At 42.9% G+C, this 22,478-nt stretch overlaps 1 protein-coding gene across 1 annotated transcript; it reads left to right on the top strand.

The window, feature by feature from the left end:
- Positions 1-5,383: 5,383 nt before the first annotated feature.
- Positions 5,384-15,987, top strand: LOC308460912 (vomeronasal type-2 receptor 26-like; the record flags this gene model as incomplete). The annotated part of the gene is made up of 6 exons (XM_080977446.1): positions 5,384-5,631; positions 6,642-6,933; positions 7,366-8,220; positions 9,219-9,434; positions 11,005-11,131; positions 15,005-15,987. 6 exons carry the CDS (start codon positions 5,384-5,386, stop codon positions 15,904-15,906), a joined length of 2,640 nt encoding a protein of 879 aa, XP_080833572.1. The 3' UTR covers positions 15,907-15,987.
- Positions 15,988-22,478: the final 6,491 nt, after the last annotated feature.

Below are 22,478 nucleotides of genomic sequence, written 5' to 3'. Positions count from 1 at the left end.
ATAATATTGGGTCAAATGCAAACAAGCCTGAAATTTCCAGTTTACTGGAACAGGTAATGTTTTAATAATTTTAATTCGCTAGCACCTGTACTTTTTTTTACTTCAAATATTTAATTTGGTACAAGGGTAGCTTATTGCATCCAGATTTTTATAAAAGTTTGAGAAGGATTTATAGCGTATTGTGTAGCAAAGGACAGCACTCCAGCAGAAAGCAAGAAAACTGTCATTGGTAATGGAATGATGAACCGTCAGAGTTCCTGTGCTGGGAAGAGCCTTGGGGTAAGGGTAGATGGCTAGTAAGAATTTTTGCTTTTGATTTTGCTATCAAATTGAATATTATATCAGCTGTTGCTGCTGCTGAACTACTGCTACTCCTATTACTACTACTACTAATACCTCTGGGTATAGGGCGGTGTATAAATTAATTTAACAACAACAACAACAGAATTCCATTGTTAAATTAAATACTTCAAACAGCAATAAAATCTGATCAAAGTTTTGCCTATCTACACCTCACTAATGTATCATTCCAGTCAACCTCCATCAACTATAACATGTGGCATGGAAATCCTGAGCCCTACAATGAAATTGCATGGAAAGAGCTAACATAAAAAACTGAGATACAGCCTCATCCAACAAGACTCTAAGAGCAGATCGGCTGTCTTTTCAACAATCACTTCCCACCCATATAAGCCCAAAGACATCAGATCACCATGCCTGTGGATATTACAATAGGGTTAAAAACAGCTACTTCATACAAGAGAGCAGCAATCAGTGTCTCAGATGGATGTCTTATGAAACCCATTTCATCAAATGTCATGTAGATCTGAGAAATAATTCCAGCAATGATGAGATCTCCAGAATGATAATACTTGTGCGTAATAGAAAGAGGAGTACCAACAGTGCATGTGGCAATAGGAGTGTCACATACCAAATCGGGCAGGAACACAAATAATGAGAGCACAAACAGTACCACATTGAATGAAAATCTACCTTCCAGCCACCAATTTGATTCTTCTAACATGATTACTGAAGTGGCAGGAACAATCACACCATAGGTTGGCTTGGAAGCCCTGTCTGTGAAAAAAATCAGGTGGGTGGAAGGCTATAAATCTGTCTCAAGACCCAGCTCCAAAGTGAGCAAGAAATATTAACAACATTATTCAGACTTCATTGTTTTTCCGTGTTCACAGGAAACCTATAGGGACTTGAGAAGAAGTAGCATTAACCATGGCAATTTTGATGATTATGGGCCGCATGAGTCAATACTGTTGTAGTTTCTCTGGGCTAGTACAGAGGAAAATGTAGTTATTACAGCTCAATAGAAGCCACCTGTGGTCATCTATGGGACTGCAAGAGGCAGGTGAGCTAAGAAAGAGCAAGATGTGGCCAACAGAAAAATAAGGCAAGAAGGAAGGGAGGGAAAGAATTGTTAGATCGTTAGTTTTTTCAAACTTGGGCTGAATTTAAAAAGTGAGAAAGAATCCAAATCCAAATGGGAACTTCAATTGTCATGGAGCAGGGGCAGCTATCCCCTTGTATAGGAGTATGCAGAGTCAGGCAGGGGCATTTTGCCACTTGAGACAAAACTTGTGGCAGTGCCCCCAACCCCTGATTCTGCTGCCACGTCTGCTTCCTTGCCTCCACCAGACACCTGCTTCTGAGTCTCCAACACCCACCACTAGTGGGTCTTTGCCTCTACCTAGTGCTTGACACCTCTTTCTGCTCTTTGGCCATTGTGGAGCCCCACACCCACTGCTTCTAGGCCCTATCACTCCTGCAGGCTGCACCATGGCCTGCCTGCCATCGCCAATTTGCTACAGGCAACAGGCAAGCAACAGGCAAGCTGCAATGGGCAATGGAAGACCATGGCCATGGTAGGGGGGCACCACTGCACTAGCAGAGGAACAAAGCACCTGGCATATTTGGGAGCCTGCTGCCCTGAGGCAACCACCTCACAGTGCCTCATAGACGAACTGGTCCTGGGAGCTCATAATACGGGAGAAGAGGGTGATGATCAGAGTGGCTTACAAGCATGGCCCTTTCTTCCTGATCTTTCTTTCATTGTTAGCTCAGTACCTGCCTACCCAGCCCACAGTGTTTTAATCCCCCCCCCCTTCCAAGAACCCACCATTTTGACACCAGCTTAAATAAGACAACCCTGGGATGCACACAGCTTCTCCTTCCCCAGTCATCTGGTCAGTCATTTGATGAATGGAGAGGGATTAATAATCTTCTTCAATTGATCTGCATGAATCAGAGAAGAGGGACTTATGTCAAATAGTTTTTGTTTGGTCAAGGAACTCTCCAGTGTGGTGTAGTGGTTAAGAGCAGAGGACTCGTAATCTGCTGACCTGGGTTTGATTCCCTGCTTCTCCACATGCAGCTGCTGGGCGACCTTGGGCTAGTCACACTTCTTTGAAGTCTCTCAGCCTCACTCACCTCACAGAGTGTTTGTTGTGGGGGAGGAAGGGAAAAGGAGATTGTTAGCCGCTTTGAGATTCCTCAGGGTAGTGATAAACCAGGGTATCAAATCCAAACTCCTCCTCTTCCTCCTCCAGGTGGATCTGAATAAGGTTTGGGATTTAATAAAAGAAAAGAAAAGTATATCCATTGACTGGTTTAGGTCACAGCCTGATGGTACTTATTTCAGGGCATAGTGAGGTACAGGATTGCAGGGCATATTTCCAGGCCAGGGGTATACAACCTGTGGCCATGGAGTTAGAAAATCTAAGTAACTACCAGCCAGTTGCCAATCTCCATTTCTTGGGCAAGGTTCTTTAGTAGGTGTCATGGAGCAGATCCAGGTGACTTGGAGGAAACTGGTTTTCCAGATCAATCTCTGATTTTGTCACAGAAACATCTTTGGTTGCCCTGCTTGATGACCTCTGTCCAGAGACAGACAGGGAAAATGTGTCCCTGTTAATACCCCTTGACCTCTTAGTAGCTTCTGATAACAGTGACCTTGGTATCCTTCTGGAGCAGCTGTCCGAGTTAGGAGCAGGAGGTGCCACTTTGCAGTTGTTCTGGGCCTACTTGGAGGGTCATTTCCATTGGTTAATGCTTGAGGAGTACTCTTCAGCCCTTTGGAGCCTTCCATGTGGGGTTCCTCGGGGTTCAATTTTATTTCCCAGACTGTTTAACATCTAAATGAAACCACTGAGTGGAGTCATCCAGAGTTTTGGAGTACATTGTCAGAAATATGCTGATGACCCACAACTCTTCTTTTCCTTTACATCTGCAGGTGAGGCAGGGGAAGTGCTGGACCAAAGTCGTGTTTGAGTAATGGACTGGATGAGATCCAATAAACGCAATCCAGATAAAACTGAGGAACTGCTAGTGAGTGTGTCCCTAGACTAGATTTTTGGGAGGTTACATGCTCTTGATGGGGTTACACTCCATAAGAACGAGAGAATATGTAGCTTGGGGGTACTTCTGGATCCTTTGCTCAGGTGGCCTTAATGGCACAGAGTGCCTTACATAAACTTAGGTTGGTGGGAAGTTGCTCCTCTTTCTGGACAGAGATAGCCTAACTAAGATTGCCTGTGTTCTGGCAACCTATATGTTAGATTACTGTAATGGTGTAATGGCTTGGGTCTCTCCCACACACGCAAGACAACTCCGTCGGTTAATTATTTTGGATTTATTAGCCAAATAACAAGCCCCGGTCGGAGCTCATCTAATCTTCTTCATTCTCAGGTAGCACAGTTGTCGGAACTATGCTCGGTCCCCTTTTCCCCCAACAGGAAAAGGGGCTTCTCATAAAGTCTCGTGATTGTACAAGATTTTGGAGAGGGCACTGCCGGTATTCCTGGGTCTGAGTCAATGTCTGGGCTGACAAGCTGCATTCTTTCACTCTGGCTCTCCCTTCCATTATCCCTGTGCCCAGAGATCAAGTTATGGCTGCTCCCTACTGCTTCTCCCTCCCCTCCGCATTCCATTCTTATCTGCTCTCTCTATATGCCAGCGTTCTCATTCCTTGTCAGTGAAGGAACGTAGGTGACAAATGCATTATACACAGGGTTGTCTCTGAATTCAGTTCTGAAGATGATGCAGAATTCAGTGCCCAGGTTGCTCACTGGGGCAAGATGATTTGAGCATATTGCACCTATACTAGCCTGACTGCACTGGCTGCCAATTATGTTCTGGGCCCAGTTGAAAGTGCTAGTCTTGACCTATATTGCCTTAAACAGGTCAGGACCACAATGCATCAAGGACTGCCTCTCTCTACTGTATATGAAATGACCTGGATCTGACAATCATCATCTGAGACCCTTCTTTGAGTGCTTCCTCCATGAGAGTTCCACAAGAATGGGCCTCTTCTGTGGTGCTACCCAGTTGTGGAGGCCCACCTGACACGTTCATTATATATATTTAGGATGTTCTCCAGGTGTCATGGACTTTGAAGACAATCAGAACACATGGGAGAAACGTGCTAAGAGGAAGGCACACTTGGTAAATCCACACCGTGATCAACTCCCGCCCAAGAACCAATGTCCCCACTGTGGAAAGACGTGTGGATCCAGAATGGGCCTCCACAGTCACTTACAAACTCATGTCTTCATGTTTATGGAAGACAATCTTAATCGGCTATGAAGGATCACCAAAGAAGAAGATATATTTAGGCACCAGGAGAAAATGTTTGCCTTCAATTAGACTTTTGGCCAATTAACACTCTATGACTTTTTAATGTGTTTGTTGGAGGGGTGGTTATTGGTTTGTTTGGTTTGGTTTGTGCTTTATTATGTATTTTGTATTCAAATTTTGTACTTTTCTTTTGTGAACCGCCCTAGGATCTTTGGATGAAGGGTGGTAAACAAATATAATAAATAATAATAGGAATAATAAAGATATTGGAAAACATTATTCAAAAGTTTCAAGTGTGTCTGGTGAATGGCACTGTATATGATATTTTGTTGGATATAAAGATATTAAATTGCATTCCCCCTCTAGAGATAAATAACTTAAAATGTGATTCTTCTTTTGTCTTATTCTTAAGGCCTAGTTTTTTTAAAAGCCGTTTGGCACTGTGTACATGCCTGTCGAGGATGGCCAAATAAGATTTCTGCTGAGATAGGGAAAAACATGCTATTTTTCCTCCTTCCAGAAATGTCTCAGGGTACTTTTATCTCTGAGTAGGTGATTATCTCCTCTCTAATTACCAAATGAAATAGAATTATTTCTGTCTCTTCATATAGTCTTTAGGGAATTCCAGTGACCACTAAAACAATGAACCAAGCCTGAAGCATAGCGTTTATATTCCATGTGCCATTAAAAGTAGAGAGCAAGAGCATTCAGAGTGCTGTTTCTTTACATTGTACACTCCTGTCTTTGAATATGTCTTATGAGTCTCCATTTAATTCAAATCTTTATTTTGGAAGAAATGAGCTGGTTGCTGATAGAAAGATCTCCATGGAATATGGTTCTCATTATGGTGCTCTTAGTGGCCCTTCAGATGGAGTGCAGTGCTCCTTTTCCTCAGTGCACTGCCAGGGAATGTGTTCATCATCTTCACAGGTACCATCAGCCAGGAGACCTCATCACTGCCGGCATCCTTCCTCAGATCTACATCCTTTCAAGTTCTTTATCCTTTCAGAAACAACCATCTGATGAAGACGTTGATGATCTCCTGTAAATAGATTTTGTGTGGTTTTTTTAAAAAACAACAACTGTATCTCACTACAGATAATGTTATCAAGCAGATCACCGGTAGTAAATAATTCTCTTTCTTTACTGTTTTCTAATATGAAGATAATCAGTGCTTTTTTTTTCTTGGGGGACGCAGGGAGATGCATACCCCTAAACATTTTGTGAATCTAAGTTTGGCTTCAATATGAGTAGGAAAATGAGAACACCCCTAAACATTTTTTTTAGGAAGAAAGCACTGCAGATAACACATTTTCTGCTTCTTATTCCTCATTTTCCAATACATAAATGCAATACAAGTTACATGTCCCTAACCATCAAGCCAATGTAAATACATCAATGTATGCTTCATTCTGAATGCCATGTATGGTGTGTGTGTGTGTGTGTGTGTGTGAGAGAGAGAGAGAGAGAGAGAGAGAGAGAGAGAGGGCTAGTTAAGATTACCTATTTGACCATTGATAGTTGCTTAAGAGTTTCTGAGATGGGAGTTGTACGGTCTGTTTGGTGCATTCTTTCTCAAACATGTCTTAAAGTGGGCTATCTAAACCTAATTCATAATGATCACGTTGAACATCTGAAGAGGGGTCTGGTGAAGATTAAATTTCTTTGTGAATATCATATTCAGCCGGAAGAGGTGAAGGTGAAAACTCTGTAGCAAACCAGGGACTGTATGCTCCCACCCCAGCAACTCTGTGTGTACAGAGTAGGAGGGTTAACTTCTAAGTGTGTTTGGTGATGAGGCAGAGTTCCTGACTCCAAAGCTAAGCATGTTCGGCCACATGCATTTAGAAACATCACTCAGACCATTATAGTACAGCCATGAAAACTAGGAGCGGAGGAGTCATGTGTGGTTCTTGTGGGTGTTGGAGATGCCACTCTCCCCAGTTGCACACTTTGTGCCCTTGTGTGTTCAGGCTGAATGTTTGAGGAGGGCTTTTGCGAATAAAATATTCTGAACTAATGCACTGTGACACTGCATGATGATTTCACTACAGGGTACTGACACAGGGCTACCAGCACATCCTGGCTTTGGTATTTGCTGTAAAGGAGATCAATGCAAATCCCTGGATATTGCCCAATGTCAGCCTGGGCTTCGACATCTATAATAGTGAGTTCAGGGCACGATGGACTTACCTTGCTTCAATGGAGCTTCTCTCCACACAAGGTAGATTCACCCCTAACTATAAATGTGGCAACAAGAACAACCCAGTAGCAGTCATTGGGGGTCCAGACTCTGAAACTTGCTTGCATATGGCAGCTACTCTGTCCACCTACAAGATCCCGCAGGTAAGAGTTGCATCTGTAACATTAAGAAGCTCTTCAAAAGTTTCTTTCCTATAAGATGTGCTTTGCTGTTTTGGCATGAAGGTGAAGCCAGTAGTTAAGTGTCCTATGCCAGATCTGTAATTCTACTGAGAAAAGATTAGCCTCTAGGTGCAATGATGCGTTTGGGACACAGGGAGGTACCGAGAACATTTGCCTAAAAACTTTGATTGGACAGCTTCCATAGATCCAAGGTGAGTGCCTGCTGAAATCTGAGCCCCATATAATAACTGTGCTAGGGGGCAGGACAGAAGACAAGTAGACCTTATTTGCCAATAACCTGATGAATTTCAGAGAATGTTATGAACAAATTATTAGAACAGTGGTACAAGGAAAATAGTGTCCAGAGATTTATCATGGCAATGTCATGTCTCCCTTTTCATTTATTTTCTATAGCTCAGATATGGTTCACATTCAATGATGAAACACAACAACGAAGATGTTTTCTTCCACCAGTTGTTCCCTCATAGCAATCATCAGTATATGGGCATCCTCAAGCTGCTGTTGCATTTCAGTTGGATCTGGATTGGGGTCATTTCCCTAGAAGATGAAAATGGAGAGTTGTTTGTACAGAATGTGCTTCCCAGTTATTCCCAGAATGGTATCTGCTTTGAGTTCATAGAAAGATGTTCCAAAAAAGCTTTTTCTGCTGACACTGGTGAAGTACTCTCAGACTGGTTTCCAGTGTCTCATCGCATTATGGGAAGCAGCGTAACTGCTGTGGTCGTATATGGTGAAATCCACACGATGATCAGTTTGAGAAGCTTGATCCAGCTACCGCAATTTGAAGATATACCAGTCAAAAGAAAAGTCTGGATTATGACAGCCCAAATGGATTTCTCATCTCTTCCCTTTCAAGCAGGGTGGGGCATAGATTTCATTCACGGCTCTTTATCCTTTGCTGTTCATTCAAGGGACATATTGGCATTCCAGACATTTCTTCGGATCAGAAACCACCTCTCAGAAAAAGGAGATGGCTTTGTCAGGCATTTCTGGGGACATGCATTTGGCTGCTTCTTCCCCACATCCGATATAGAAATAATGGATGGGCAAATCTGCACTGGGGAGGAGAAACTGGAGACTCTTCCTTCTTCTGTCTTTGAAATGAGCATGACTGGTCACAGTTACAACATGTACACTTCAGTATATGTTGTGGCACATGCTTTACATAACATGTACACATCCAAATACAAACATGGAGCAAGGGCAGATAAAACGAAGTGGATGCTCCTGACTCAAAAGCCATGGAAGGTAATGTCTGGAACAGACTAATACAGATTAAGGCTCACCAACAGTCCAAATACCACCTCAAAATTCGGTTTATACCATGCCCAGGATCTGGGTTTCACATAAGAAGGGCTCTGCTGGATCAGGTTATATGGCAATCTCACTGGTATTAAGAGACAGAGGGCAGATCTACACTTGTAGTTTATAACGTTAATAATGCATCATTAAAATGTGACAACAAAGGGTTCTGCAGAGCAGCAATAGGACAATAGGGAAACTGCATGTTAAACATTATAGAACGATATATCTAATATCATTCTAATAACATTTAAAAGGCTGCCTCTGACAGTGGTAGAACAGTCATCTTGTTTAGCAGCCACTGACAGCTTATTTTCCATTGATTTGTCTAATCCTCTATTAAGGCCATCCATTCCATCTCAGTTCTAGTTCTTTTAAAATTTCCATATTTTGAACCATTACCTAATGCATTGTCTAGTTGCATTTAGAACTCATATAACCCGTTTCAAAAAATGAATGGATCTCTAGTTCATCTCTGGACCTGGTTTAAAGTGTCCGTGTTAGTGTTTAAACCTCTAAATGATGTAATCCTCCAATATTTGAAAGATTGTCACCTTCCCTACATATTACAGTTAAGAACAGCAGAGGAACCCCAGACTCAGTAGTTTCATTTCCCTCATAGACTTTGTATAATCTTTAGGTGCTTCATTATCACAGCTAATGCTCTTTCAACTACATCTTCTGTCTAGACCAGTGGTGGCCAAACTTGCCCCTCCAGCTGTTTTGGGACTACAATTCCCATCATTCCTGACCACTGGTCCTGTTATCTAGGGATGATGGGAGTTGTAGTCCAAAAACAACTGGAGGGCCAAGTTTGGCCACCATTTGTCTAGACAGATAAGCCTTCCAATAGCTTCTAGCAAAGCTGTTAACTACATTCCTGTAGTGAAAAATATCACCATCCTTTCGTTTAGTTGCATCCTTATCATTCTCTGCCTCTTCAGCTCCATTCCTTTCTGAGATCTGTCTCTTTTAACAACGGCGCTGGAGAAAAGGTTTCTTTTGACCAAGATGGGAATTTAGAAGCTGGATTTGATATTATCAACTGGGTCACATTCCCAAACCAGTCCTTCCACAGAGTCAAGGTTGGAAAGACTCTCCCAGATAAAGTATTCACCATCCATGAAGATGTGATTGTGTGGCCCAGCACATTCAATCAGGTAAGTTCTTGGGCACACAGATGGTGGTATAAACATTAGTTGAGAAAGGGTTCAGTGCTCAGAGGCCCAAATTGTTTTTATCTCTGGTAAAAGCAATTCAGACTACAATTTTCAGTATCAAGATCTCAGATCTCAGAATACTAGAATCCTATAAACTTTGCATCCCTTTCTTTCAGTTGAACTAACCTTGGATTTGCATGGGAATTCAATGTAAGTAATCAGTTGCAGTTAAGATTTCATATAAGAAACAATAAACAAATAAACAAATAACATTTCAATAGACCAAAAAAGAAATAAATGTCCCATGGATCCAAGGAAGCAAATATGTTAATCACAGAATAATTGGTTCATCTTCTGAACCATTTTTGATTAATATTTCTGTTTCAGTTTAATGAAAAGTTATTCCAGTCTTCATGATATGCCTTGATACTGGCAGATAATTCTTCAACAATTCTTCCACAATCTAACAAAGTGCATAAAGTTAATGGTCCTCAGGTCCCATAGGTTTCAAAGGGAACAAAATGCCAATGATTCCACGTAGGACATCTGCTATTGCAGTTTAAAAAGTCAGTATGTAATTACTTGAAGTTTAACTACATGTTAGAAATGCTATAAAAGCTATCTTTAAAATACTGTTGTCTTGGAACTCATAATTTTATTCCCGAGGTTCAACTCTCCCTCCTCCCTTCAGAAAAGGGTACTTTTTGGTACTTCTGCAATTGTTGGCCTTTTCCTAAACCTGCTGATACATAGAATAATAGAAGGGTCCCTGAGGGACATCCAGTCCAACCTCCTGCAATACATGACTCTTCTTGTGGGTGGGAGCTGTTCCAAAAGTCCACTGAAAGAAGGTGTTCTCTAGAATAGTATCATTTAACCTTGAGCCCCCAGATATCATCCACAGCCAACTGAGCCAATGGTCAGTGATGAGGGGAAGTGCAACTCAAAAACATCTGGAGACCCAGAGTTGAAGAATACAGTGGTACCTCGGGTTACAGATGCTTCAGGTTACAGACTCTGCTAACCTGCCAACCTAGCAGTTCGAAAGCATGAAGTGCAAGTAGATAAATAGGTACCGCTCCGGCAGGAAGGTAAACGGCATTTCCATGAGCTGCTCTGGTTCGCCAGAAGCGGCTTAGTCATACTGGTCACATGACCCAGAAGTTGTATGCCGGCTCCCGTGGCCAGTAAAGCAAGATGAGCGCAGCAACCCCAGAGGCGTCTGCGACTGGACCTAATAGTCAGGAGTCCCTTTACTCTTTACCTAAACCCAGAAATAGTACCTCGGGTTAAGAATTTTGCTTCAGGATGAGAACAGAAATTGCGTGGTGGCGGTGCAGTGACAGTAGGAGGTCCCTTTAGCTAAAGTTGTACCTCAGGTTAAGAACAGTTTCAGGTTAAGAATGGACCTCTAGAACGAATTAAGTTCTTAACCCGAGGTACCACTGTACTGCTCTAGAAACAATTATATTTTATGCTGTGATACCAACAACCCATTATTATTTTTTAGCTCACTAGTAATATACAAAGTCCAAAGACTTAATGTTCTGCGTCTTCTATTTATGCACAGGCACTTCCCATTTCTCTGTGTAATGACAAATGTCATTTGGGTTATAGTAAAGCAATGAAGGAAGGGGAGCCATTTTGCTGCTATGATTGCTTTCCCTGTCCAGCTGGGAAAATTTCAAACCAGTCAGGTAAGAAATGCAGGACATAGCATTTAGCCCTGTTCCATGCCAAATAAGCATGGGACGCCTTTGCCCGGTGGCACTGTGACCCATAGATTGCAGCAAAATAGAGGGCAAGGTTTTGCCCAGTATCTTCTCTGTGTGATGGGCTCATGGGGAAAAAGCTGTCCCATGAGCCCTTGCTGAAGAGGGGAGGGGAAAGCCTATATAAGACTGCTTCCCTTGGAGCTCACAGCCATTTTGTTTTGAGAGTTTCCAATTCGCCCACCTCCACAGAGCATTCACTAAGCAATTTTGGGTCATTGGTTGACAGGGCTGGAAAGGATTTCTCCTCCCCCTCAACCTGACTGGCACTTCATTGTTTTGTGTGTGTGTGTGTGTGTGTGTTTGCCTTTCCCTCAGTGAAATTATGGCTTTCCTTTGTTAGGCAGAAGAACATTGTATGAGGACAGAAATGGCATTGGTCAGGATCAACATAGTATGGGGTGGCATAAAGGGCAGGAGGGGAGGATTGACCAAAGCAAACCCAAGCGTGGGTTTGGCATCTGCCTGGTTGGAATCTGCACCCTGGTCCCCCAGTGAGACTTTGCTTGCTTGGCTTACACTACAGCAAGGGTCAACAATTGCTGACTCCTGTCGTACCGGTTTGGAGCAATCGAAACCTGGCGGATCTATTCCATCAACATGGGGCTTGTGGAATGATGAACTGATCCTGGGACCCAATGCCATGCCAGCCCATGCCCTGCCTGCTGCTGTCAATAAATATTTGGCCTGGTTTTATCCTATCACCATTGTACAGTTTGGTTATTTTGCTGCTCTTATGGGTCACATAATGCACCTGCCAGGGCAATCAAATATTTTGGACAGTTCTCAAGAAAAAGCTTAGGAGGGTCTCATCAGTACTTTGTTTGTGTATGTTTGTAAATTCTTGGAGAGACAACAACTCCAAGGATGTGGTTGTGATTGAAATGGTTTTCTTTCTTTTTTTTAAATGATATTTATTACTTTTTCAACATTTCCAACACAACACTACAAACAAAAAAGAAAGAAAAGAGAAAAAAAATACAAATACAATACAAAATCACTACATAGACTAACAAAACAAAGCAAAAACAAACAAAAACAATTTTTAAAAAACCACCTCAAACATTTTCAATATCTTATATTCCATTCCCTTATTTCCAGTGACCTCCTCACACCTCCCTTTTTGCATTCCACTTCTATTAATTGTTTCAGCAATTCCTTTCCATCTTACTCTGTTTTCTATCCTATAATTATCTTAACACATTCTTGCCTTATTTTCCCTTTAATTTTCTATTAATCTATTTATACTTAATTCCTTATGACATTTCTACTAAAGCCATATAACTTCATTCCAACATTTTTCTAACATTCCTTAATTTTACAATATTTCTATAAATAGTCTTTAAACTTTTTCCAATCTTCTTCCACTGACTCTTCTCCCTGGTCTCAGATCTTGCCAGTCATTTCCGCCAATTCCATATAGTCCATCAACTTCATCTGCCATTGTCCAACACTTCAGTGCTTTCAAGAAGCAACCATTCTCTCAACCAGCAAACAGCAGATGGTTCACAACGAAATTTAATGGTCTGGCAGGGCAGGTCCACCTCCTTCTTTGGCATCCATCAATATCTTAAGTTTTACTCGAGGCTTCCTGCCCTGCCAGACAACTCTAGAAACATCCTTCTGCCACCTCCTGAAACACTCCATCCCATCCAAAGCTTGCAATGTTTGAAACAAAAGCAACATCCCCAGCAACACAGCAGCCCTCATCCCCACCACAGTAACTCAGCCCAACAGTAACAACTTCTGATTTGTCCATATTTCCAAATCCCCCTTCTCTTCAATCCAACATCCTTCACCGTTATCCTTAAACAGATTCACATTTTTGGCGGTCATACTAACCCCCAAATACCTCTCTTTCTCAACCAATGTTAGTCCTGTCGCCTCCTGAAACTCTGTCAAGCTTTCCTTTTCCAGTTCAGATAGGGCTCTGGTCCTCAAATTCATCTGATCTTCTTTAAGTTCAATCATAACGAATGTCAGCATATATTCATCAGGTTGTCTTTGTATGGATGGGGCTCTCCTCTCCAGTTGTCTTGCATTAGATTCAGCAGCAAGGGATTTTTCCCTGGCTTCATCTGCAGTTTGCCATATCAGGGTAGATTCCTGTGTCAGTTTCTGGGTGGTTTCTGAATTGGTATTCACCTTTTGTCCCAAATTATTTAAACTTTCTACGATTGAGTCAATTTCAGTATTTGCAGCATCCATTTTCACATTTATCACATCTGTTTTCTTGTGAAGTTGTTCCAGCGAATCGTTTATTTTCAGTAATGCAGCCACTAAGGCCTCTTCTGTCGACATCCTGTCTGTTTTTTCCTTTCCACTTGCCATAACACTTAAGAGATTCAAGGTCAATTCCAAAGTCTCACACTTTCTTATCATGCAGCTGGAAATTCCCCTAGCCCAGCTCCTGTAAAATAACCAATTTCAAAAGCTTCCATTAGGGGAAAACAGTTTCTATTTGTATCGGTCAGTATGTCATCTTTTAAACACAGTTTCAATAATCCAAAGTTAGTTTCAATTTTCAGTTACTTTCCTCCTTTTATTGAAAACAACCGGAGACAGTAGAAACAATGTATTCTCTTATTTAGCTACCTGTCAATGAACGTTCTAAACGCTGTCAATGGACGTTCCAAAAAACATCAATCCTGCTAGCAGCCCGTTTCCAGGGTCAGAGCGGCGGTATTTTAACTCTCTTAACTCTCCCCTACAGGCATATTCAGTCCACCACTCCCCCCCCTCTTCTCCTGTATCCAAAAAGAGGGGGTTTAGTTCTTTACCGATGGAAATTTAGTCTTTTACAAAAGGCTTTCCAAGACTTTAGATTGCAGCCTCCTTGCTTTAGTTTATCTACAAAAGGGGGAGGGACTTCCTGTATTGAACCTCCCCGTTTCGATGCCAGATTAGACGTTTAAAAATCCAATTCTTCCCGATTCAGCTCTATTCACGGGTAATTACTTTAGAATCAAATTGTCCACAGGAAAAAGTCAATGCTCTCCGACAACAGCTATGCGGCTTCGCTCCGTGGAAGAAGCAGACGATTCGAAGCACCGCGCCACTCACCCCACATCGCTCCGGATCCCCGAAACTGGGTTTCCCCGCGAGTAGGGGAGGCGCAAAAGGTGCCCGCCGAATCCCACGTTCACAGGCTTCTCCCGCCTGTGATTTTTACGGGTCTCCGCCTTCGCCGTGGCGGTACAGACCCAAATTCCCACGGGGCAAATTCCTCCCGATAAGAGGAATTCAGCCATTGCCGGAGGCACCAACCCGGAAGTCGTGATTGAAATGGTTTTCTAGGAGATGAATTGCTTCCTCCATATGGTTTTCTGCAAGTGTGTGCATTTTCTCCAGTCTGTTCCTGAGCCATTCTCTGCTCTCTTCAATTTGATCTGTGATTTGAGTTCTGAGCTGTTTTGTTTAAAAAGCATATCTGTGGTTTCCCATTCATGATAATGGAGGAGATAAAAATAGCTATACCTTCCCCCTATTTTGCCAAAGTGGATACAGGCACAGCAGCCCCTTCAGAGTGCATTTAGCCTGTCAGTTTGCAGACAAATAGGATGAGGAGGATTTTGTTGTTTTTGTTTTCTAGCAAAACCCATGGATCTAGTGAAATATAGGCAATTAGGAGAACCAAAAGATGATAAGGGCCAGGGTGCATTTGGGGTGGGGTATTGACATTACATTTGATTTAAAAGGGGGAACACAACCTTTCTTCATTATTTGGCCCCCACATACAGCCAATGTGCACCCTTGTTATTAAATATGAAAGACATTTAAAAGATGTTTCTTTTACAGATATGAATGACTGTTTACAATGCCCAGAAGACCAGTATCCAAATAACCTCCAGGATTCATGCATTCTGAAATACATAAGTTATTTGTCCTATGAAGAACCATTGGGGATCAGTTTGACAATTGCTGCTCTCTCTTTTGCTTCCATCACAGTTTGGGTACTTCTGATTTTCATTAAGCACCAGGACACTCCCATAGTCAAAGCCAACAACCGGAGCCTCACTTATACTCTCCTTTTCTCCCTCTTGCTCTCTTTCCTTTGTACTTTATTATTCATAGGTCAACCTGAAAAAGTAGTATGTCTCCTTCGACAATCTGTTTTTGGTGTCATTTTCTCCATTGCAGTTTCTTGTGTGTTGTCCAAAACAACAATAGTGGTCCTAGCTTTCATGGCTACCAAACCAGGATCCAGCATGAGAAAATGGATGGGGAAACAACTGGCCACCTCCATTGTTCTTTCCTGCTCCATGATTCAAACCACTCTTTGCATTGTGTGGCTCTCAACCTTCCCCCCATTCCCAGATTTGGACATGCACTCTATGAGTAAAGAAATTGTACTGGAATGTAATCAAGGGTCAGTCAGTATGTTTTATTGCGTCCTGGGCTATATGGGTTTCCTGGCCATTGTCAGCTTCACTGTGGCCTTCTTAGCCAGGAAGTTGCCTGACAGCTTTAATGAAGCCAAGTTTATCACCTTCAGCATGCTGGTCTTTTGCAGTGTGTGGTTGTCATTTGTTCCAACTTACTTGAGTACCAAGGGCAAATACATGGTGGCTGTGGAGATCTTCTCCATTTTAGGCTCCACTGCTGCTTTATTAGGATGCATCTTTTCCCCCAAATGCTATGTTATTTTACTGAGGCCTGAACTGAACAGCAGAGAACAGCTGATGGGAAAAAAGAGATAAAGAAGTTACAAATGGATGGTAAAGTAAATCTAAGTTTAGCACTGTGCATATTGAGTGAAAACAATTGGAAGTGAACATCTAACTGCTGACGTGCTCCATAGATTTTAATGAGATATTGTGGTTTCAAGCATTGTGTGCTTATGAAACACTGTGCCTTTGCTATTGGAAATATGGTCTCATTAACAGTAAGTTTAGTGGAAACTCAGTGAGTAGGTGTGAGTTTGAATTACTGCTTAAAATATATATGTTCATTTTATTGTATGAAATTAGAGATGATGCATGTTTTTATTGCTATTTGAATAAATACTTTAATAAATATTTTGACAAGCTTGCTGGTTATTACTATATTTTTGTGTGTGCCATGTTCACCAAGTTTTGTTTTGTTTTTTGTTTCAAAGCAAAATTAGGTTGTTTTTAGTTCTGGAAAGATACATCATACCTTTCAGTCTAGAATATTTAGACTATTTAGAAATTCCTTACGCATGTAGTTTTGTTCTAGGTAAGTGATAGGGAGACTTCCTTAGCCTGGGGGACACATGACAGTAGTGGGTGGTGCCTTAGGCAAAGTGGGGTGGGCAAGAAATGTACCTTTAAGCTTTATACTACAGTGGTACCTCGTGTTAAGTACTTAATTCATTCCAGAGGTCCATTCTTAACCTGAAGCACCACTTTAGCTAATGGGGCCTCCTCCTGCTGCTGTGCCACTGGAGCACAATTTCTGTTCTCATCCTGAAGCAAAGTTCTTAACCCGAGGTAATATTTCTGGGTTAGCGGAGTCTGTAACCTGAAGCGTATGTAACCCGTATGTAATAAGCGTATGTAATAAGCTAATTTCACATGCACTGAAGTCTCTATCCTCTATGAGGCAAAATACATTATCAGAACATATTCCAGCTACAGGGAAAGGATGGGAAGCAGGGTTTGTGAGAGGTGCACTCTGGGGAGAGGGGATGTGGCAGAGAGGGGTTGCAGTGTGGGGAGTTTCCCAATGAACAGGTGGAGAGCCTATGAGGGCTGCATTTGAACCCAGGATATGTATTCCCCCACCAAGGCTCTAATGGAAAGGTAAAGAAGGTGTTGGTCTTAAGGACTTCCGGGTTAGCGCCATCGGCGAATGGCGGAGTTCCTCCGACCGGAGGAACTGGCTCCGTGGAAACTGGGTCTTCCCGCCGCGGCGAAGGTGGGGACCCGCTAGAAATCCCAGACGGAGGAAGCCTGGGAACGTGGGGTTCGGCAGGGCACCAGGAGCGCCCCCCCACGCACCGGGAACCCCATTTTGGGGCTCCGGAGTGAAGTGGGGTGAGCGGCGCGGTGCTGCGAACTGATTGCTACTTTCACGGAGTGAAGCCGCACAGCCATTGCCGGAGAGCGCTGACTTTTTCCTCTGGACAATTGGATTTAAAACAAGTACCCGTGAGTAGAAACGGAAAATTGGATCAAGAAATATCTTAATTTGGCACCAAAGCAGGAAGGTTCAAAACAGGAAGTCCACCTTCCACTTTTTGTACATAGACTGAAGCAAAACCCTTGTAAGCTAAAGTATGGAAAGTCGTTAGAAAAGTTTAAATTTCCTTCATTTATAATTACTGAAAACCCTTGGAAGCAGGAGAAAAGGGGGGGGGGACTTTGTTTAACGCCTGCAGGAGAGAGTGAAGAAAGATAAGTTTCCACCGTCTCTAACCTGGGAACGGGGTGTCAGAGACAGAAATTCTTGGAGAGGTTCATTGACTGTGAATGGAATAATTTGACAGATTACAAGGGAGACAGTCGCCTATGTAGCATTGCTGGATCTGTGTGACATAGCAGCAGAAAACATGTTTATCACAACTTGAGAGAAGTCTCCCCCAGTCCTGTTCAGTGGAACCAGCTCAGTTTGGTTCTGTGAGATATTGCAGAAGAAAAATTATTTAACACAACTGGAGAGGAGTCTCCTTTGGACATGCTCAGTGGGACCCAGCTGGTTTGTAATGACCCATAGTAAGTGTCAGGGGTTCAGGGACAGAGGCACAGGGTAGGCAGGAGATGGAGAGCGATGGGGATGAATCCCAGGACAGCGAGGAAGAGGATGACAATGACTCTAGAGATTCCATGAGTCTTTCCAGCGAATCAGAGGATTCCCAGAAGGGGCCGCCGGTGGTCAAGGCCAGGGGAGCCCCAGGGGGGACGTGTCAGGAGCAGGGGGCCAGCGGGGGATCCCAAAGTGGCAGCTGGGCGTCAGGACCAGCCTCCCCGCCAGAGTGCAGCGAAGGGGGTGGAGGTTCCAGTGTATCAGGGGAGGCGGCTCCGGCAGTAGAGAAAGGAGGGAGGTCGGAGCAAGCCACCCTCCCGGAAGGGGAGGGGAGTAGTGAAGGGAGTAGCGTAGCTGTCAAAAGGAAAGTTAGAGGTTGGGCGCGCGTGCCAAGTTCAAATGTAGAGGCGCGCGGAAGTACAGGGAGCCCGGAGGAGGGGCCAGGTCCCAAAGCCCGCAGGAGGGGGCAAGAGCAGTCTGATTCCGCGTCGGAGGAATCCAGGAGGGGCGAAACCCCAGCGGGCAGAAAGACCCTGCGGAAAAGGAAAGAGAGAAAGAGGTGGAGCAGCGCAAGCCTCTTAAACTGGTGCAGGGGAGGGACGGATTCAGAAGGGACTTCAGCGGTCTAAGCCTAGCAGACGTAGGGCTGCGCGCCTCGGATCTGAAGCAAACAATGAACTGCAATAAACACTTTTGTATATAAGAAAAGAAAGGCGTTGGTCTTTTGTGAGCTGAGACTTGAGGCAGCCCTGACAGTAAGGAATAACCAACTTGAAGTAATGTATTCAAAAATGAATACTAACAGAAAAGTAGTTTGCAAGGTCTGCCTTTTCAAAAGTGGCATGAAGTCTTGCATAAGTTATGAACTTCTGCTATCAAAACTCAGTTGTGACGGCCAATAGGACTGTAATGAAAACAGGGCCACTGATAAACAAGAGAGAGGTATCATGCTCAAAGCCACCCCAGGGTTTGTAAAAGTATGCAATCAATGTTTTAAATATTTGGCCTAAAGAGGCCAAAGCCCCTCCTCAAAAACATACAAAGCATACCTTGAATTTTTTTTCAGTTACTGACAGAGATTAATACCCAAATAATATTTGCAATACAGAAGACAATTGACTCTGTGAAGAAGTGTGCTTGCACACGAAAGCTCATACCAAGAACTAACTTAGTTGGTCTTAAAGGTGCTACTGGAAGGATTTTTTTTATTTTGAATTGACTCTGTTGTTAGTGTTGATTTATAGTTATTGTTGTTGTAAGTTATATTTGAGTGGTGCACCAATTTACATGTATTACTGTATGATTTCATGCCTAAGTAATAAAGAGCTGAGTAATGGAATGGATAGGTTTGCTTTGGAAAATGGCCACAGAAGCCTTGTTCCATAGGTTTTATTTTGGTGAGAAGACATGAATGTAACTCTGCTGTGTTAAGTTGGGTTCTCTCCTAGCATCAGTGTGCTGTTTCATGGCATTTGAAAATATAAACCCACACCGTAAAGCAAGCTTCTGTTAGGCACAAGTGAGGCATGGCTCAATTCACTTAAAACCATGGAACAAGTTATGCTTAATAATGAACTCCCAACATTTACAATGGGATCTCCCACTCTATCTCTGTAGAGTCTAGTTTTCTCCTGGGGTTTATTGTGCGCTCTCTCTCTCTCTCTCTCACACACACACACACACACCAGCAAAATGAAGACATGAGACAATGAATGGGTTGAACTATGAGCCATAATATTTATTTATTTACATCTGTAACATGCTTAACTAGCTGAAGTCAATCACCCAAACTCATGATAATATCTCCCCCACGCAGCCAAATAAGCAAACAGCCTTCAGATACAGTTGGTATTTGAAATGGGTAAAGTAGTATACAATAGATTAACATCTAAAGGGGTGGGTGTGTTTAAGTTCAATACATAAAGTGCCTAAAATTAACTATGTGCACCATGTTTGCTCTCATGAACAGTGTACAGAGGGGCCCTGTCAGTTCCATAAACTCTTCAGCTGTTAAACTTAACAGCCATTGAGACTGTTAAGGCTAAAGGAGTGGGAGACTCTCTGTTCTGCTTCACCTTGGATGAAAAAATCACTGAGACTTTGGCTTGGCTAATTCTGCATTAACCACTATGATGCTTCAGAATGTGTGAACAATCTCCCTTCCACTGGCAAATTTAGGAATGACAACAACAACAACCCTATTTGCACAGCTAGGGCAAAAATGGATGGGCAGAGTTTTGCAATCTTGAAATGCCAGATTTAGAGGAGGTGTGGCTGCATCATACCAATTCTCTACCAAGACATGTAACTAATATAAACATTACCAAATGCCCCATTATTCATAGGGGTTAGGGGACCCCCTCACCAACAATATGGGGAACAACATAGTCACAGATAACTTTATCTAGTTTAGGATCACGGACCTTTATGTTCCTTAATGCTTTATTCTAATGAGCTGTGCCTTGCTGTTCAGATCAGGCCTCACAACTATGATGTAGCATTTGGGGAAAAAGATGCAACCTAGTAATCCAGCACTAGAGGCCAATATGGAGAAGATCTCCACAGCCACCATGTATTTTCCTTTTGTGCTCAAGTAAGTTGGAACAAAGGACAACCAAACACTGCAGAAGACCAACATGCTGAAGGTGATAAATTTGGCTTCATTAAAACTGTCGGGTAACTTCTTGGCCAGGAAAGCCACTGTGAAGCTGACGAAGGCAAGTAAACCCATAAAACCAAGAACATAGTAAAACATGGTGGCTGAGCCTTCATTACATTCCAGTATAATTTCTTTAGCCATTGAGTGCATGTCCGAATCTGGAAATGGAGGAGAAGTTGCCAGCCACACAGTGCAGATAGTGGCTTGAATCATGAAGCAGCACAGAACAATGGAGATGGCCAATCCTTTCCCCACCCATTTCCTCATACTGGATCCCGGCTTTGTGGCCATGAAAGCCAGCACCACAGTGATAGTTTTGGCCAAAATACAAGAAACAGCCATGGAGAAGATTATGCCAAAAGCAGGTTGTCGAAGAAGACAGGTCAGCTTCTCTGGCTGGCCAATGAATAGGAATACACAAAGGAAGGAGAACAGGAGAGAGATGAGGAGGGTGTAGGTGAGGTCTATGTTGTTGGCTTTGACTATAGGAGTGTCTTTGTGCTTTATGAAAATTCCAAGCACCGAGACTGTGATGGAAGAAAAGATAAGAGCAAAAATGGAGGTGCTCATCCCTAATGGTTCTTCGTAAGACAAGAAGCTTATATCTTTTGGAAGGCATAAATCCCGGTCATTATTTGGGTATTGTCCACCATGGCACAGTATGCAGTCATCCATATCTGAAAAAACATTTCTCTGCAGCCTTGTATATTGTACAATTCTTAAACAAGCATAATCAAGGATTCTTATTTGAAAGCCCTGAATTACTGTTCTCCCGGTTAAAATCTGAAATATGTTATTGAGTCATTCACATTCAGTTGTATTTCAAAGAAGCCATATTAATGGCCCAGGAGAAAACTGACATTTTAGACCACAGTGACTATAGGACACAGAATCCCATAACTGAAGAAATATGTTTTCTGCTCACTATCACTAACTGGGAATTCTAACATGGGGCCATCTGGTTGGAATGTGTAGTTCCTGTTCCCCATCTTGTTGATTAGGTACGGGCGTGTAGGTAGCTGTGCATCTAGCCTGACAAAGAACAGGAAATTACGAGGGCAATATGAGTTGAGGCGTGTCCTGTTTGCCATCTGTTCGACCCCCTGGGAACCCTGCCAGTCTAAACTTGCTGTACTTTGAAAGAGGGTGTGTGCAGAGAAGCTGAATGGGATTCAGATGTGGATTCAGATGTGGGCATTCTGAGGGAGCTCCATCAACCCTGTTGCCTGTCACTGTGAACTCTGGGGATTATATCTGAATTTGTTTGGGCCCTGAGTGAAAGCCAGGTTCAGTGGGAGGAGTCCTGGGTGAGAGCTGGGAGACTGAGAGGTGACTGAAGGAAGTTGTAGTACAAAATATATTGAGGACACCAGCTTGGGGAAAGTTGCAGTACAGCATGATGTGCAATACGCACATGTAGGATCACTGCCAACAAAGTTCAAAAGCTTTATACATGACTAATCTTACCCTTCTTGTTTGAGATCTTCCCTTCAGCGCATGGAATACAATCATAGCAGCAAAATTGTTTCCCTTCCTTCTTTTTTCTTCTGTAACCTGAACGACAATTGTCATTACACAAAGAAAGCGGCCGTGTCTGTCCATAAAAGAGGAGAGAGTAATTTATAATCCAATACTTCTATGGGGTTTGCATTGCAATATCTAAACCACTCCTCAAGAAATCATCGAAATCATCTTTGGATTCAGAAAATATAAGTACTGTATTGGCCCAAATATAAGCTGCACCCACCAATAAGCCGCACCTTTAAAATTTGGTGGCTTGGGGGAGGCTTGGGAGCCCTGGACGGGATGGGTGCTGTTGTCCCATGCTCCAGGGCTGTTTTCTGGGGGGAGCAGCACCACTTTGCCAGTGGCGTAAGGTTGCGAATATAAGCTACACTTTAACAT

The sequence above is a fragment of the Podarcis pityusensis genome, assembly GCF_964106645.2.
Source record: "Podarcis pityusensis genome assembly, chromosome: 13".
Classification (NCBI taxonomy): domain Eukaryota; kingdom Metazoa; phylum Chordata; class Lepidosauria; order Squamata; family Lacertidae; genus Podarcis; species Podarcis pityusensis.
The sequence above is the reverse complement of the archived record's forward strand: the minus strand, read 5'-3'. Positions and strand labels throughout refer to the sequence as shown.